The 18,756-nt window shown below is 39.0% G+C and overlaps 1 protein-coding gene across 3 annotated transcripts in view; it reads left to right on the top strand.

The window, feature by feature from the left end:
• C8H2orf76 (chromosome 8 C2orf76 homolog) overlaps window positions 1-17,166 on the top strand; it is a 49,557-nt gene extending 32,391 nt beyond the window's left edge. Inside the window, exons 2-6 of one of the 3 annotated variants that reach the window (XM_016209814.2) lie at window positions 2,208-2,394; window positions 4,176-4,226; window positions 7,845-7,882; window positions 9,314-9,395; window positions 16,914-17,166. In XM_016209814.2, the coding sequence (XP_016065300.1) occupies window positions 2,373-2,394; window positions 4,176-4,226; window positions 7,845-7,882; window positions 9,314-9,395; window positions 16,914-16,990 (270 nt within the window). In that variant the 5' untranslated portion in view covers window positions 2,208-2,372 and the 3' untranslated portion in view covers window positions 16,991-17,166. The remainder of the gene's footprint in view (window positions 1-2,207; window positions 2,395-4,175; window positions 4,227-7,844; window positions 7,883-9,313; window positions 9,396-16,913) is intronic. The other 2 variants (XM_087819902.1, XM_087819903.1) reach the window with 2 other exon arrangements.
• Window positions 17,167-18,756: the final 1,590 nt, after the last annotated feature.

Below are 18,756 nucleotides of genomic sequence, written 5' to 3'. Positions count from 1 at the left end.
AGTCTATCAGATATAGAGTTGAATGATATAACAGAAATAAAGAATACATTGGAAAGAATAAACCGCAGATTAGAGGAAGCTGAGGATTGGATCAGTGGATTAGAAGACAGGGTAGAAAAAAATCACTCAATCAGAGATCCAAAAAGAAAAAACAATTAAAAACAGGACAGTTTAAGGGAGCTGTGGGACAACATGAAACATAACAATATTCGCATCATAGGAGTGCCAGAAGAGGTCGAAAGTAAGCAAGGGTTAGAGAACCTGTTTGAAGAAATAATGGCAGAAAACTTCCCTAACCTGGTAAAGGAAAAAGTCACATAAGTTCAGGAGGCATAGAGAATACCAAGCAAGAAGAATCCAAAGAGGCCTATGCTGAGACACATCATAATTAAAATGCCAAGAATTCAAGGCAAAGAGACAATATTAAAGGCAGCAAGAGTAAAGCAACCTGTTACCTACAAAGGAGCTCCCATAAGGCTGTCAGCTGACTTCTCATTAGAAACTCTACAGGCCATAAGGGAATGGCATGAAGTATTCAAGGTAATGCAAAACAAGGATCTGATACCAAGACTACTCTATCCTGCAAGGCTATCATTCAAAATAGATGGTGAAATAAAGAGCTTCCCAGACAAAAAAGGGCTAAAGGAGTTTATCGCCACCAAACCAGGATTGCAGGAAATGTTAAAGGGACTGCTGTAATTAGAAGTAGAAATAGAAGCATTGCAAGAAATATTAAAGGACTGCTGTAATAATGAGTCCACGTGGAGCCTGGAGAATGCACAGGGCAAAGCACTGGAATAGAGAGTTGCACAGAGTGAGCTCTGAATATTCATAGCATCTTAGATGAATTGGAGAGTATAAGTTATCAGTTAAATATGATTAACACAAGTGTGTAAGGAAACTGCCAGAAGCCACATGGAGAATTGCATCACTATTGCAGGAGGCAAAATACTCAGAGCTCAGAAAGGGCTGGGAATAGTTTTTATTTACACCAGTCAGAGTGGAAAACCAAGTATTGGATGGAGCATCTAGAAAGGTATTTCTGCAATAGTAGGGCAAAATTAGCACCAGACTAAATTCTGCTTTGGTCTCATCTAACAAAGCTCAAAAGCAAGACTCAAAAGGATCTGATGCCAAGTAATTTCACTGTGTTCCAGAGCAAAGTGCAGATCCTCTTTTAGGTATTAGCAACACCGTGAAGAAAGGCTGTGGTCCCTGCCCTCAGGGAACCTGTATTTGTTAACTTGTTACATGCCAGCCACTGTGCTGGGTTTGGGGAAGACTGGCCTTAGTGTCTTATCTCAAGGACTTTATGATTAATTAGGAAAGAAAGACCAAAATGAGTAAATGGGAAAAACTATGATAGTGAAAATTGTTAGGGGGGAAACAGGGTGAGAAGAGACCCATCTTTTAGCAGGGCTGTCAGGGGAGAGGCCCCTTCGTGGAGGAGACACTTGCGCCGAGGTCTAGATTAACACAGTGATCCAATTTCTTCGGTTTTAGACATCTTTAAATGATGGGTTTTCATTGTCTCATTCATGAAATATAAATGGCAATAAATGAAACAGATTTAATTATCCTTTTTGATGTTTGATCAATACTTCTTTGCCCCATACTTCATAGTGAATGGAAAACAGGATAAAACGAAGCATTTGCTCTTGTCGGCCAAATGGGGGCTGGACAGGAGAATCCGGACCTAGAGGACTCCTTCAGCCTGTAGTGTTCTAAATCAGAGAATTTCCACCTAACCCCGCCTTTCAGCTTTTCCATTTAAATCTTTAGGTAACCAGTTAGAACTGAATGGCAGCAGCCCTCTTTAATAGGGTATGTTCACCAACGGTTTTTGGCACCAATTCAGCACCAACAGGAATCCCCAGTTTGGGGTGTGGTGAAGAAGGAAATTGTTCAGTGCAGACAGCTCAGTTGTGACACAGCAGAGCTGTGAGAACAGCAGGGCTGTGGACCAGCTCAACAGTGCTACAGCTCAGTTATGAACCAGCACGGCTGTGGAGCAGCTGTGAGGTGGCCTTGGGGAGATGCAGCCCCGGTCTGCTCCTGTCTGCTCCACCTGCTCCTGTCCACTCTGCTGTGCCCTGCGCTGTCTGTGCCCGCCTTCTCTGCACGGGTCTACTGCACTGTGCCTGCTCTGCTGCACTGTGGTCCAGTGACACAGCTTTGTTGTTTCATCTCTGGTGTTTCTGCTCCAGCAGGGGAAATGCAGTCTTCAGTGGAGAATGGGCTCCTAGCCAGAGGGGAGCCGGTTTATGGAGAAAGAAGTTCCCACCCCGGTCCCTGATTAGTTCATCCTCGTGCAAATGAGGACTCCAAATTCTCACCGTTTGGCTCAAAAGGCACTGTCCTGACTGGTCAGAATGGAGCTGCCCTGCTTGATTGGTGAGGATGCTGATGGGGGATATAGTTGCGCAGCTCTGATTGGATGGGGAAAGCTTCAGTCCTACTGGTTGAAATAGGACTCCAGGAGCTCCTTTATAAGGCTGGCTCAGAGGCAGGAACACAGTGCAGGCAGGCAGGTCAGTGTGGGAGGCAGGCAGTTGAGGGCAGGCTTCTCCCTGAAGCCTGGTCTGCATTTGAGTGACAGGTCCCTGTTTAGAAATGGCTGCTAGGCTCTGCTTTTAAATTTGAGACCAGTTAGCCATCAGGAGCCCTTCTTGGTATCTTCTTTCTCAGGATTCACAGGTGCATGCACTCAGATCTCATTGCTACCTTCTGTTTGACCTGCGTCACTCTCTTATGTCCTCTGGCTGGCCACCTGCCAGTTTGTCTCAGAATCATCTCAGGAAATTTTTATTTTATATTTAAACATTTATGCTTGGAACCAGCCTGCTGAAGGTCTGCTAGTGCTGGGCTGGGTGGTTCTAATGTGCAGCAGGTGAGGATCACACTCTTAAGACAGCCCTGGCTGTGAACATACCTCCGTTATAGGATTTACATGGGAACAAGTGCTTTCAAGAGTGGGGACTGGTTTTGGTAACTTCTTATTTACCCTGTCCCTGAAATATCTGGTAGTAGGTACTTTAAATGCTTGTAACGTAAGTGAATATGTTATGTTTTAATTTCAGTATGTGTTTGACCTCTAAAAGGCAAATGTATTTAATAAAACACATTTCCTAATTTAGATGTGTGGGTTTTTGGAGTTGAATAGATAATACAGTCATGTGGTTTTAAGATTAAAATACAAAAGGGAATACAGTGGAAAGTTTTCCCACTTCTGTTCTCTACCTGACCAGTACAGCATGCTCCCTGCTATGAAAGTATAAGCAAATGCAAACATATATTCTTCTTTTTCTCCTTTTTACTCTGAAGGTGCCTTACTGAAAGTAATGTTTGGCCTATGTCTTCTTTGCTTTCAGCATATCTCGAAGATCTTATCATATTAGCAGGAAGCTTCCCCTCTTCTTTGGTGGTTTTACAGTTGAAAAATGTTTCATTGTTTGGGCATATTATAATTTATTTACCAAATACATTTGGATTTTTCTAAGCATTTACTATTTTAAACAAGCTGAAGTTTGTACATATGTATGTATGTATGTCATTTCACACACACACGGAAAAGTGTGCAGAGTCTATATGATAAATTCTCCAAGCAGATTGATGCACCTGTTATTTTGATGTATATTACCAAATTGCCCTCTGTAGGGACTGTAGCATCAGATGTTATTAACACTAATATTGATATTTGGAACACCATTTAAAAAAGAATGTTTGCTCTGTTTTTATTTTCTTTGCCCAGTTATCTGAATTTTGGTAAGAGAATTAAGGTTGTTCTAGATCATTGGTTTCCACTATGGGCCAAAGACTCTCAAGGGGTTCCCAGATTCACATGCTAAATGAACATCAACTATATAAAAAATAATGTCTCACACGTTTACTCTATATTTCAAATGTACATAGGTGAGATTGTGTTTAATAAAATACCAGCTTGTTTAGTAGTGTTACTAAATTCTTGGTTCAGTTAGTAGCAGCTCAGCGTCTTATCAGTGGTTCCCTTGTTTTAGATGACCTTGTACTTTGCCAGCATGTCAGCTTTGTTTTGTGTCCCATCAGTTTTTTCAAAGTAGCTTAGACTGGAGGTTTAGGAGTACAGAACCAAAAGACTGCATATACAATGAGTATCTATTGAATATTTTATAATAAAAATAATATTTTTCTTATAGATATTCCTTTAAGGACCAGCCTGCCACCACCATTCAGAAATTATAAATATGGTAATCAATTTTTCTTATCCTTTTAAAACATATATTAATGGAGCATCACATTAGTTTTACATTGATATGAATTTAAATTTGGTTTTCAAAGACGAGTTTACTCTCTGTAAGTAAAAACCAATATGGAAGTTTATTTAAAAATACAGGAATTCTGGTAGTATGATGTTAAAGTAAATTGTGATCATGCAGGGAAGTGGCCCATTTGTGAGGAATAGCATGTTTGGCAAACTATGTCTAAAATTAATTTCTTTGCTGGGTAATCAGAAAAGGAGAAATAATTAAAGACCAGGAATTAAAAGAAGAGATTTAAGATTTTAAATGCCAGTAACTTGAGCATGTTATATAGTCATTTTTATGTTGCAATAACTAATTTTAAAGTGTAGTAATAAGGCAGTAAGCTGGGCTTCACTGTTTGTTATAAAGATGGTACACTTAGTTATTAACCTTCAGCATAGTGATACTCACCACACCGAGACTTCTCTTGAGAATTATGAGACACCTAATAAATATTTCTGTTAATTGGTGCAGACATTTTAAAGTATAAATATTTTATTACCTTAGATCATTTTTTAGAGTAGCTTTTAATTCTGTTCCCATTTGGTAGAGCAACTTATGACCTAAAATTCTTTGAAATCACAGTCTTCCCCGTGTGTATGCATTTTAATATCCAGAAACTAATTGTGAGGTCACAAGGGGTAGTCAGGCAGAAGCTGAAGGCACTGAGTGGAAAGTACTTTGATTTATCAGACTTAGAGAATTTACATACTAAATATTGAATAAGAGAAAGGAATAGAAAGCATGGTTAAGTAAATACGGAACTTCTCAGTTCTGGCCTTCATGGCTTTCAAAGTGTAACGCCTTGAAATATCAACTGAAGCTTGAATCAGCCTGCAGACACCATTTCATTAGAGTAACTATATATGACTTCCCTCTTTTGTATATTCAAATTTGTGTTTCGTGTAAGTTATTTTGAAAGATAAGTTTTAGATAATGAAAGCATCAGAATATCTGACTGCCAGTCATCATGGTAGATAATGTCCCTTTTATATGATTTTACCGTATTAACTTCCTTTCGCCCTAGTATTCCTGTACAATTCAGAGGAATTGGCAGAAAAACCGAATACTCTCATCTGTGGAGAAACGAGAGAAGTATTGGGATTTAGATAGACTTCAGGTGATTCTGTCCGAGTTTGGCTCGTCAACAGTCTGCTGCTTTGTGTTCAACAAGGAAGGCCAAAGTGTTATTTTCTCATCTGCCACTGTCCTCCAGCACTGCTACATGCCCTGTGGGAACAGAACCCTTTTGAGTGTTGGCTAGTGGAAAGGGCACAGAGGTGAATTTCAGTTTGGTTAGTTGCTGTTGCCGTGCCCTTGGACAAAGGATTGGTTCTCTCAGCCAGGTCAGGCTAGGCCACTGAGAGTCTAAGATTTCCCAGAGCCCTTCATTCATTTATAAATGTATTCCTCCCGTTTAACTGGCATCTACACGTATTATGATTTACCTTGACCAGACTGTGGGTTCCTATAGCACAGGAGATGTTGCCTTTCTTTAAATCCTTATAGCCCAGGCACGTCAGTTGTGCAGTGCGGGGCTGCTGATCCTATTTGTTTTATAAGGCTGTGTGAGATTAAACAATGCACATGCAAACATGCTAAATACTCCACAAATAGCCCCAGTGGCATGGCTCAATGGTTGAGTGTCCACCCATGAACCAAGAGGTCACCGGTTTGATTGCCGGTCAGGGCAGGTTTGATTCCTGGTCAGGGCACATGCCCGGGTTGTGGGCCCAATCCCCAGTAGAGGTTGTGCAGGAGGCAGCCAGTTGATGATGTTTCTCTCTTATTGATGTTTCTATCTCTCTGTCCCTCTCCCTTCTCGCTCTAAAAAATCAATAAAAACATATTTTTAAAAAATACTCCACAAATTAAAACATTATTTTTATTTTTATGAGGTTACTTTCCTAAAGGAATTTGCATTAAGGAGGCAATACCCACAGATATTGTTTATGTTAATAATGAAGTTTTTTTAAAGAAGTAAAAACAAGTGAAGAGATTATTTAACAAAGAAAGGGCCTAGCTTGTCACTTCTCCTTTCTTACTCTCTTCCCAATCCTTACCAATTTCTGTTGGAGAGAAAAATCTTTGAAAATTTCTGTTCAAACCATTTATTTTCTACTAAAAAATGTGACCTTATTGTGGGTTGCAGAACTTATTAGAGCAAGGATATTTCTAATTTAAAAGCTCATTAGCAAAATACACAGAACATGATGAATATTTGGTAAGGTGAAAGCTCCAGTTTTGCAGGTTGATTGTAGCAGACTTTAAGCGAAGTCTTTTTATTCAACAACAACAACAAACCACTATTGGGTTCTCTAACTTGTCTCCAGTAATAAACTGATATTTATCTATATTGAGAAAAAGAGCGTAATAGGTAACTCAATAATAGATCATCCAAAAGCCACATTTGTTTATTTTCTTGTGTACTTTATAAGCTAATTTTTAGCATTTGTGGCATATTTACATTTCTAATGTTCATATTTTACTTAGATTAGATTTCTTTTTATTTCTTAACAATACATAGGATTAGGCTGACCTTGCATTAAGAATTAAAATAGATAATCGAAATTTGACTATTTAAAATAATGGGTAATTCAGAGTGCTAGCTCTTAACTGGATAGGTACTCCTTTTATATTATTAGAACATAGTTAAATCAAGGTCTGTTTTTTAAATAGATGCTTTCATTTCATTTCATTGTTGGAATCCCTCGTTGACTCAAGCAGCATGATAGATAGAAATGAATTTCAGTTTAAGGTTAAGAGTTTATTCAGATATAATAATACATACATGTAATCATAATGCATTAATTAAGTGGTTAAATAAAATGAGTGAAGAATTGGAAAATTTCTGAATTTAAACCTGTGGAATGCTATGCCTATTATATAATTAAGAGCTGATTGTTGGCAGAGTTAGAATTTTACCCAATGCGGAGAAATTACTTATTGGAAAAGCACAATGTAGCCTGACTTTAGGATAAGCAGATTAAGGAGCGAAGGAGTGATTGACTAAAGCAGGTTGGACGGTGGGAGCCTGTGAAATAGCTGGAAACCAGGAGGCAGATGTTGGTATTCTCTGTGCATTAGCAGCCTGTTCAGATTACCAGTGGTCTCTGATGGTGTTTCAGTTCTTGGTGTGGTAATGACTTGTCACTGTGATCATTTGGCCTCCTGTTGCTGTATCCTGAGAGATTAGTAGATATTTTGGAACTGTTTTGTTAATGTCTGTCTTAATTTAAGATAATTTTTTTATATTGTTTGCTAATTTAGCAACTTCAAAACCCAGGATAGAGTAATGTAGTTCACTTGTCTTCTGTTCTAAGGAAATGTGCTGAGCTGACTTCAGGTTATGGCATGAATGCCATTACAGTGATCTTTAATGTTAATGATATGCAAAAGTAATTTTTCTTTTACTGTATAGTAGGTTTTTAAGAGAACCTAGTCATAAGATAAGAACTTAAATTTCTTAATTTCATAGCCACCTCTCCCTCATGTCTCTTTAGTAATTTGAAATGAAGTTTTAGAATACTCTTTGTAAAAAGACAACTTGTTTTTTTCTTTCAGATAAATTAAAGATTATTCATCAGGCACATAAATCAAAGGTACGTTTCCTATGTACAGTACCTAGTACATAGCAAGTAATCAGTGTTGGTTGACTTAGTGAATAAATGAATGAAGACATATACTTCTAAAATACTTTCATCATAATAGCACTTTTTATTTTGTAAATTCCCTTTCTTCAGCTTTACTTCTCCATTAAAGAAAAAAAAAATTCCAAGTCATGTCCCTGTTCATGGTAGATCCTTTAAATTGTGTTCATTTTTTAAAAAGGATGCATGTTATATATCAAGCAAATATTTAACATAATCAAGTAAATATTTAACGTAAGTATAAAACTTTGTAAATTCAGGTTACATATAAAGGAAGCCACTTATTATCTGGCAAACCAATCTCTTTGATTTTTTCAATCCTGTAAGGGAAGAAAGGAGCCAAAAGCAGATAAAAATAATCTGCTTTTTCTGACTTGACTCTCTCGCTGTGTAAGAAAGGGCCCAGGACTGTGGCTCTGGGGAGCAAACCTGCAATCCCAACATTGTCTTACCTATCCCAAACAGAACTGCTTATTTATATTGTTGTTGTGGGTTTACATTTCTGTTTCATTACTTTTTTAGAGTAATTTTTTATGAAGCTGCAGTCAAAGGTTTGCATCTTCTACACACAGACTAGAGTGATCCTTTTTGTTGAGTCTCAATGAACCTACTCTGCTATACAAACTGCTCAAGGACCAGGGAGCGTGTCTTCTTTGTAGCTCCTGTACCTAGCACAGTGTCTCATTCAGAGGCATTTTCCGTAGCAATTTGAATGAAGTATTTACTTATGAATTCATCTCATTCCCTTCTCTGGTCATAGATGCCCTACATAAACTCACTCAGCTTTCAAATAAATGTATACCACAGAGTATAAAGAAAATGGCATAAGGGTATGTATGTGGACTATGAATTAATAACTTAAATTTTTTTTCCTGTAGTTTAAAACAAGATATTTATTCTCTTATGGTTTTGGAGGCCAGAAGTCTGAAATCAGTTTCACTGGGCTACACTCAAGGCAATGGCAGGGCTGGTTCTCTCCAGTAACTTTGTTTGATTGCATATAGAAATTTAACGGTGTCCATTGTCAGATGCTTTAAAACTTAGTGCTCACATGTCTAGGGCTATGGTTTGGAATCTGCACTTTGTATGGCTGCTAGAATTTCTCTTCACTGCATCTCCATCCATTTTCTCCTCTCTGGGCCTGAATCTTACACCAAATGGAGCTCCGAAGATCTGTGCTGTAGCACTGTCTCCCTAGTGCCTCCCACTGTGTGCTCACTTAGTAGGTTCTCACTGTCCGTTCACTTCTCCCTTTACAATAATGGGAGTAGAATGCGACGGGTTATTGCTGTGACCTGAAGTAACAATTCCGTGTCTTTGAGAACTCTTCCCACAGATGAAGCCCAGAAGGACTGCTAAAGTGGAGCTTTTCTCTCTTTCTAGACAAATGAGCTTGTGCTGAGTTTGGAAGATGACGACAGCCTCCTGTTGAAAGAAGACCACACTCTGAAAGCAGCTGGAATTGGTGAGCAAGGGCGTGTGCAGTGCTAGCAGGAGTCCCAGCCTGTGTGGTGATGCTGGGCTGGTTATATTTGGATAACTCAATGCAAAGTAAATGCTACCCTTGGTGCTCTTGACACTGCCTGATAATTATTCAGAGAGGAAGGCGAGAATGATGTACATTCAGATCATTTCATTGAGGGCAGTGGATATCTGCTCTCTAAATGTTCCAAATGCAAATAGTTCTTTTCAGAAGGTGTGCTCAGAATTCTGCTGAGAGTTATTTTAAGTGATTGACAGGTTATTACTCAATAACCTGCTTACTCTTCTGAGCCTCATTTGAATGGACTGTTTGAGAGAAATGGACCTGGTAGAATTAATGTGGATTAATAAAGCGAGATGTTATTTGTAGAACATGCAGCATGGTTTCCAATAGTTGTCCACATCACTCAGGACCAACGAAGTCATGGAATCTCAAATAGCAGCCCAAGGAGTGCAGTTGAAAAATTGCCCAGTTTAGCCTTTCAGCCTGGAAAAGGCAGGCAGTTCTAATTTAAAGACATGCTGTTACGTATTCTGTGGCCATTAGGTGTCACTCTAATTCTACTTATATGTACACCTGAAGATTATCTGGCAGGAGGAGTGAAGATTGTAAGAGAGCTGGGAGCAGTTGAAGGCATGATGCCTCTGACACACCCTTGTGTCGGGGACTAATGAAACAGCACGAGTCACACTGTGCAGTTATTTACATGCACTGGTTGTGGAGCACGCTCAGTAAGGTCCATGTTAGGAAGCCTTACAATTTTTTGACAGGTGTTTTGTTGAGTTACTTTAGTCATAAATGTCAAGAATTCACTTTTGAGTGATACATGTGGCTAAAGTAAGTTCTGAACATATTTTCCAATTTTAATAGGATTTTTAAATAACATGTTATGAAATATTACATTTGTTTTCTGTGTTTGTCTACGCTATTTGCTAGATTAGTTTCTTTTCATATTATAATACATAAAATTGACCATGTTATTATACATAAGATTGATTGCTATTATTTGAAAGTACTTTTTATTTTGGCATCTGTTTCTTTAAATGCTATTATGTTATTATATCAGGTGGCACCTGTGTTATTGAGGCACATGGCCACTAGCAGCTAGACCTGCATAGCTCTAATGAATATAACAGACTGGTGTTGATATAGGAATTGACAGGTCTGTGGAAAAGACTGGAAAATCTAAAAACAAACTAAAAAAGTAAGATTTCACAATTTGATTAGTTCTTGACATCTCAAATAAGGGGGAAAGAATGAATTAGCCAGAAAATGATGTTGGGCTCATTGCTAAAGCATTTGGGGAAAATAAAATTTAAATTTTTATCACAGTCTTTATTGCAAAATAAATTCTAGATGGATTAAGTGTTGTAATGTAAAATTAAAAAAACAAAACAAAATGTAGCTCACTAGTTTTATAATCTTGGGGAGGAAAAGAACTAAGTGCGACCATGAAGGCAGAGCCTTAAGGTGGGAAGCATTGACCTGTGAACCAAGAGGTGATGGTTTGATTCCTGGTCAGGGCACATGCCCGGGTTGCGGGCTTGATCCCCCCAGCAGGGGGCGTGCAGGAGGCAGCCCATCAGTGATTCTCTCTCATTATTGATGTTATCCCTCTCCTTCTCCCTTCCTCTCTCTGAACTCAATAAAAGCATATTAAATATATATACATATAAACAGAGTTAAAGGAGAAGCAATAACTATGAAAACGTATTTGCATCATGTATGACAAATAAAATGTCACTAGCCTGACTTTATAAGAAGCTCCTATAATTAATATGAAAAAGATAAATAAGAAATTCTACTATAGAAGAGATGGCTAACATATGAAAAATAGTTCAGCCTTCTTAGCCATGAGAGAAATGCACGTGAAAATAGATGCTGTTGTATGTTGTGTACTAGCCTAGTGGTTAGGAATTAGAGCCTGGAGTCAGGGTACTTGGGTTCACAACCTGCTCTGCCACCCAGTTGCCTGGGTGACCTTGGGCCAGTGGTAATGATAAGCTGAGGAGACATGAAGAAAGTGGAAATGTTGGGAAGTGGATACTCTTCTGAACTGTTCGGAGTCCATTACCTGTAACTTTCTGATGGTCAATTTGACCCATAGGACTTTCTTAGACTTCACGTGGTGTCATATCTATCACCAAGCCAACAGGAGCATGCTTCCTCAGCTCCGCGACTCCTGCAAGGCTGTGATATATTTTCAGGGAGGTGGCTGTGCTCTCTCTCACCTTCCCTGTTTGTGAATCACTGGTGTAGAGCTTTATTTATTGACTGGAAATAGAATATATTGTGTGATTCCTTTATTGTTTAAAAATGTACATATTTACATGTCTGTATGTGTATATGGAGAAAAGATAATTTGCTAAAATTACAGAAATGGTTTCTCTGGAAAGTGACATTGCCAAAATAGATTTTTTTCTTTCTTTTCCATATTATCTAGTTGTTCCTGTAATTTAAAATTTTTCTAAAGTTTACATATAAATTACACCTATTACTTATAAAGAATAAAGTCCTAAAGTTGGAGAAAATTGATTTGAATGAAGGCTGTTACTTGCTTTGTGACCTTCTGTAAGCCATTCAGCCTCTCTGAACTTCTATTTCAATTTCTGTAAAACAAAACAGCAGTAATTAACCTATTTCAGAGGGTCGTCCTAGAGATGAGTAAAAGCATATCTACGAAAGCATCTGGAGAAATGCATGCAAAGTCCTCAAAAATACTAATTTTATGTAGGAGCCATTTTGGAGAAGGCAATTGGCAAATGTTTTGAATTTATTAAACTATTGAGTTGTTGGTTTAATAGTCATTAATTTCAGACTTATGTACTGAACCACCTGTAAAGGTGAGAGTCAAGTCCATCTTTTTTGTTTTTTTCGTTTTCAGGCCATGGGCCTTTGATCAGAATAGATCCTTTTCATGAGTTCTCACTAGTTTCAGGGTGGGACAAGAATTCCCACTGCCCTCCTGCCCTGGCCAGCCCGCAGCCCTGATCGGGTGACTTCAGTCACTGCCGGGAGCATTTTCTCTTCTGCACACTCCTCTCTGTCGCCTGGAGCAGTGTTGCTGTGCTGGGAGAGCAGGCCACAGTTATGCAGGGCAGGGAGGTCCCTGGAGCTACAGTGTAAAAGTGATCCTTGAAGTGTGTGATTATCCTAGGGAACTTTCCTCCCTCGGTGCCCGTCTGGTTAGGTTTCTAAGATGTTTAAGAGAAAAAATCCAAGTCCTCACTCTCTCCCGTTTTCTGCTTGATCTTGCTGTGGAGCTGTCACTCTGCTATCACAGCCAGTTGCCATGGGAATAATGCCAATGTAACAAATTTATCATTATGACTTTTCTGCAGAATTCATGAAAGGAAAAAGAGACTGTGAGGGGGAAATTAGGGGAACAAAGTTGTTTGAAGATTTCTTTTCTCACAGAGAAATTCTCCAGTTCCTATTCTGGTCTTTTATCTGCATTGCAGATCCCAGTTGTATGTTCCACCTGACATCAGGGAAGTTTGTGTTTGTGGTCTGGTGCTAAAATACATAAGTGGAAAGGTTTGCTTTGTGGCAAGAAGAAGAAGGCCTCACCTAGGATTGTTACTTACAATTTAAAGAAGTTTACCTTGTTTTTAACAATTGTAGTTTTATGCACCAATTCCCCTAAGTGATAAATTTGCATGTAAGGGGGGTTTTTTTGGTAATATTTTATCTTTCTTTTTGCTACATTCTACAGCTATTACACCTTTTGAATCCTCTCTGGTTTGGTAAAGAAATTGTGTCAGGGAAACTCTTCTAAAGCCGGTTGTGTACTATTGAAAAAGTTTTACAAATACAGTGGACCATGCATGGTGCTGACCTGGGGGAAGAGTTCACGTCAAGCCAGATCCTGTAATAATTCCAAAACTCCTCTGTACTGTGGCTGCATTTTGCCTGTCACTTCTGTCATGTGCCTACAGCCAGAACCCTGTCTTTGTGTCTGGTACCCTTTGGTTATCTCCCAGTGCGGCTAATATTGTAGGTCGCCTTGCCTCCCTCTTCATCAGGATCATGTTCGATCTGTGTTCCAGGTGGCTGTTCTATACCTTAGCATCGTGACAGCCGTAGTCTGGGACCGGGTAGAGGAGGTGGTGGGCCTGGGGAATTCGGGCTTCCAGAGCAGGGGCCAGAGCGAGCCTCCCACAATGATTCTTTTTTTACCCTCCCCCCACCATTGTGGAAATGACAGGCATGGGTCCTGTTTGTCAAAGGTCAGATTTCTTTCACTTCTTGTTTTCTTTACACTGTAGTTTGAACGCTTCTCTGCCAGCCCATCTGAAGCAGACAGTGGGAGCAACTAGGAAATTAAAAGCACAGTAGTTGGGCCGTCTTCGCTGGGTTGCTGACCTCCTTCGGTGAAAACTGTGAAATACAACTCAGCTGCCAGCACAGTTGAATGATTTGTGGATTAGGATTGTATGAAACTTGGAAGGATAGGATATTTTCCTGGAGCAGGAGAGAGGGTGAACTTTGTCCTTTGGGTCTCAAATTGCTGTAGAAACCACACCTAGCTCTTCCTGTATTTTTGTGTGTGCCAGTAATCTGCAATTATTATCACATTACAGCCTGCCCTGATCATTCATTATCTGGACCACAAAGTCAGTGTCCATGTGTCCGTTTCTCTTAGACAGCAGTGGCTGCACCTCCCCCGGACTGGCATGAGGCTCCGACTAGAAACTAAGCAGTGAACCCTCCTCACTAGGCCAGTTCGTTGAGATGTTATTTGTGTTTGAGTACATTGCATTTCATTTTCCTTGAGATTTTACATTTAAAATTGTTTTTTCTTATATTCTTTTATATAAAGTCATCATTATTACTTTCCTGTTAAAGGGGTATATGTGTGTGTGTGTGTGTGTGTGTGCGTGTGAGATCTGTTTGGAAACATAAAATTACTGATTTTATTGCCAAAGTTTGAATGTTCTGGCCTGTGTTCATATCATTAAAATTGAAAATCATTATTAAAATGCTCCACACATGTATTTGGAGGACTCTTGATGTCATTTGATAGTAAGACAAAGGGAGGAACTGGTGGTGTATTTATTGGAATTTAGGTTGCTCGTTCATTTCAGATTCACACACCAAGGCATCTTGTGCCTGAGCTCACTGCCGCCTGCAGCACTTTTAATTTACAGTCAGGTGCCCTAGAGGACTGGGGCACACAGGCTTCCTGAGGGTTCTTCCCGAGCTATTTAAATAGAACCTGGGAAGCAAGAATTTAAGGGATGATGGTGGAAAGGGTGATTATGTAGAGGTCTTGAAAATCCTTCATATTCATTTTTACTTTAATTGGGAACTAAATTTGCATTATAAGCACTTGAAATAATTCTCTCAAACATTCTCAACAGATTACAGATTTTTAAAAACATTGTATTTCTGTTTGAGGACCATATTCCGAAAGTTTAAAATTCATTTTATGTCTTACTTTTGAGTGTTCAGAGTAACCAGCTTTGAATTTGTGTTGTTTTCCAGTTTGTTAAGGGTGAAAATTTTTATCAAACTGATGAATTTGGGTTTAACTGATTTGTCAACCTAGTTATCCTGAAAAAATGCATTCATCTGAAAATAAAATCTTTATCTTAGGTGATCTCATTTTACGCCTGTATTATGAGAGGTGGCATAAATACTTTATATGAATAATGGATTGATCTATAAGTTAATTAGACCCAAGAGAACCTACTGTTGAAACAAAAATGCTTTGTCAGCCCTTTCTGTACATCAGCTTATTCTGAGCCTATCATTACTGTACTGAAGAGCTGCATGATGTATTAGCTTCTCTAAAGGGGTGCAGGTAAATGTCAGCCTCGGGACGTGAATATTGCTGTTACAGTTAGCGTGACTGAGTGCGTGACCTGAGCACTGTGTGAAGTTCTGTATGTAAATAGCACATGGTAGATAAAGTCTTCATTGCAAGTGTGAAGAGCAGGGCACCTTTGCCCATTTTCTATCAGAAGATGATGAGAATCACTTGCAAATGATGTAAGCCTGCTTTTGGGTTTGCTTCCTTCCAAGAGGAAGCCCTGGGAGCTTTTTATATAAAGGATAGATCTCAAGATATCTTACCTTTGAATATTGGATTTTTGAAGCCCCTTTTCAACATTTTACTGATTCCAAGTGTGGAGCCTTTTACCCATTCTTTTAAATGCTTTTTGGGTACGGTTTAACTGCACGTTAACTAAATGCACCATCCTCACTGATTCCCAGTTCCTCTCTGCTGTTCCCTCCCCGCGCCCCTGAGGCTCACTGTGATGAGAGTTTGCAGCCTGACTCAGAGTGAGGATCTGAGACTATGGGTCACTTTATTTTCTTCTTTCAACATTTCTGTATTTGCTGTAATGAACACGGGTAACTTACAATTGAGAAACATTAAATTTCATATCCTTAAAACCAGAAAAAAAATTTTAATGAAATGTTGTGCTCAGTCTTCAATTTCCTTCTTCTGTGACGTATTGGAATGTGGAGCTGAGAGCCATAAAGGAAGTGGTAATCCTTGGCGTCCCTCCTATCTTCCTGTTTACTTGGCTTGGGGAGTTTTACTTGTCTGTTTTTAGAGGATATGTTAATTGACTGATCAGTATTCATTACAAATAATCTTGTCTGTTTTCTTGTCGAGATTCTGAAGGCCCCTTTGCTCTTTCTGTAAAAGCTAAGCAGACTGTATTAACTTCTGGTTTAATTTTAAAAGAATGAATGTGGGACTTGGCGCAACACCTTAAAGAATTGCATGTTTAATAATTGGAAGGCTTTCCATCAGATTTGTCTCCAGTCTGAATTAATAATGTTGCTGACTTATTGTTTTAGAAGACAGAGTCCTTGACCCGCTAGGTTGAAAGAATTGTGACTGCTCTGAACCTCTGTGGGTCCTTTAGCTGTGCCTTATCCCCTGTGAATAATTAGAGGTATTTGAAGGTGTTGAGGTAGAAGCCAATTTGTGTCTTTCACTTTGCATATTGTTGAAGCCTCATGAATTAATCATAAGCAGGCAAAAAAATTAACTTCTTCAGACACATATTTTGATGGGTCATGAGGGAGAATGTAAAGTGATCTGTAAAATATTCTACTGATCCTCTGAGTATTAAATTATTATACCTACAGGCTAATTTTGGAGGAAAAAAGAGTTTTTCCTCCTTCAGTAATTGAGTAGCAAATTTGAAAAAATAAAGGTTTATTATTTTCTAGGACTGTTAAGAGGACTGTAAATGAGCAACTTTATAATTTCCTGAAAACTAGATTCTCGTGTTAATTATTGTTTTAAATTATTTTGTTTATTTTTCTTTTTGCTTTTAAATTACTTGAATTCTAGATTCTTATACAGTAGCTCCAATTTATACTTCTTGTTGATTTAGTGAACTGTGAAACCAAACAAATAACTCATCTTTCTCACTTTGGCATCTAAATCACTAAATCAAAGTAATATGGATTTCCATACTGGTTTAAAATCTAATTTTACATTAACATTATTTCCCATTTCTGGCTTTCTTTCAGCCAATGAAACAGAAATTGCCTTCTTCTGTGAAGACGATTATGAGAACTACAGAGCTCATCCCATCTCCACGTGGTGAAGCCTCCCGGGCTTCCTGTTTTGCATGCCTATGCTAAGCTCTCTATTCCACTTGGGGGTTTTGAAATTGACAAATAAACTTTAAAAAGTAATCCCAGGCTCTGCTCTTTGAGTTAAAATTTGTGGTGCTTTCTCTCTCTGCAGGCTTCATTTTTTGTTGTTGTAAGATAATATATTATTTGTGAGAAAAACTTTTGAGTTATTTATTTATTTTAATTTAATTTTTTTTTCTGGAAAAACTATTTGAAATGGCTTGGGTGGGTCTGGAAGTTGGGTGAGGCGGTCTCAGGGAATCACCATGGTGGGTGAACGGTGTTGAGCCAGGTTGATGGAGCCTCAGATATGACTCCTGCCTGCCTGCTCTGTGGGAGGAGGGCCCAGCAAAGGAACAGTGGCCTCTGCCAGCACTTTTGTCTGGGAGAAAGCTGCCCCCCTCCCCCGCCCCTTCCCAGCCCTTACTGGAAAATTCAGTTCCTCCCTGTATGTCCCTGGAGCCTTTCGAGCCGCTGCCCCAGAGCTGAGCTCAGAGCCAGTGAGTCTGAGTAAGACCGTGCATGGGCTCTTAAGGGGACACCCGGCACCCCAAGCAGCCTCCATCTCCCTCAGCTACAGCCTCTGCTTCCAGGGACTGGAACCCTGGCCCAGGAGCCTGGTATGGGACTGGGACTCCTTGCTCCTCAGTGGGTATCTCCACACCCAAGATATCCCTCCCAACTTAATCACCACACAAGGTTGTGGGACAGCCCATCTCCACATGGCTTCTGTATACCCTTAGTTATGAGGCTTTTGTTCAGCTAGACTTCAGGCAGTTCTCAATGATGTTGTTCTCTAGTTTAGATCTAATTTTGATGTGGTTGTGGGAGGAGGTTCCAGCCTAGAATTTCCAAGTTTGATTTTTTAAAATGAAGAAATAGTTTTTCAGAAATCATCAGGAATATTGGTTCTTTAGAACCAGTAGAATTTGTTTTTCTGAAATTAGGGGTTACTTTGGTGACGTGCGTGTTGAGTTCTTTAAAAATATTCTGAGACTAAGGTAATTCTGTTCATTTGTGTTTTTTCCATAGTTTCTAGTTAGAGCCACTGTTACTGTCTTTGGCTAGCAGAGATGATAAGTCTCCTGTGACTATTGTGCCATCCTTTAGCTCGTGGTGATACATGCCACCTCACATGAAATTGAATTGTGTATATTTTAGGGAGGTTTTCTGATGTAAAAGGATTTCTTCTTTTAATATTTCAGCCTACACAAATAACATTGCTGAGATATTTTTTATGTGAGCTCTGTTTCCTGACTTAAGAAGCAAACTACAATAAAACCAAGCTCATTTATTTGTAGAAAGAAAGTAACAGGATGTTTGTACTTCGTTGAGAACAAGGCTAAGTCATGGGAGACACATTCTTTCAAAATAATACGTCCAGTTCCTAATAATGGCTGAATATCAGGACCTGGGGAGGAGGAGTGTAAAGGGGGCTCCTCGGCCAGCATGCGTCTCATTGGAATTCCTAGAGAGGTTGGGTGGCTCTAGAATTATTCCACGAAACCTTAAAATTGCCATGAGGTCAAATTGTTTTCATGGTGGTAGAGGCTAACTTGAGAAAACCCCTTCCTTTTAAAAGCTCAACATTGAAAGTCTGGTTAACATAATCAGAAGATGCCATCTTTATTGAAAGACTTAGTAGAGCCTATTTCAAAAAGAAATTTTATTTATTTGTTGTTTCAGTCATTAAACAAACCGCTGAATGCACACTTGATCTATGCTTCTGGGGAGC

The sequence above is a fragment of the Miniopterus natalensis genome, chromosome 8 (assembly GCF_054644295.1).
Source record: "Miniopterus natalensis isolate mMinNat1 chromosome 8, mMinNat1.hap1, whole genome shotgun sequence".
In the NCBI taxonomy this organism is placed as follows: Eukaryota; Metazoa; Chordata; class Mammalia; order Chiroptera; family Miniopteridae; genus Miniopterus; species Miniopterus natalensis.
Note: the sequence above shows the minus strand (reverse complement) of the source record. Positions and strands in the feature narration are given on the sequence as shown.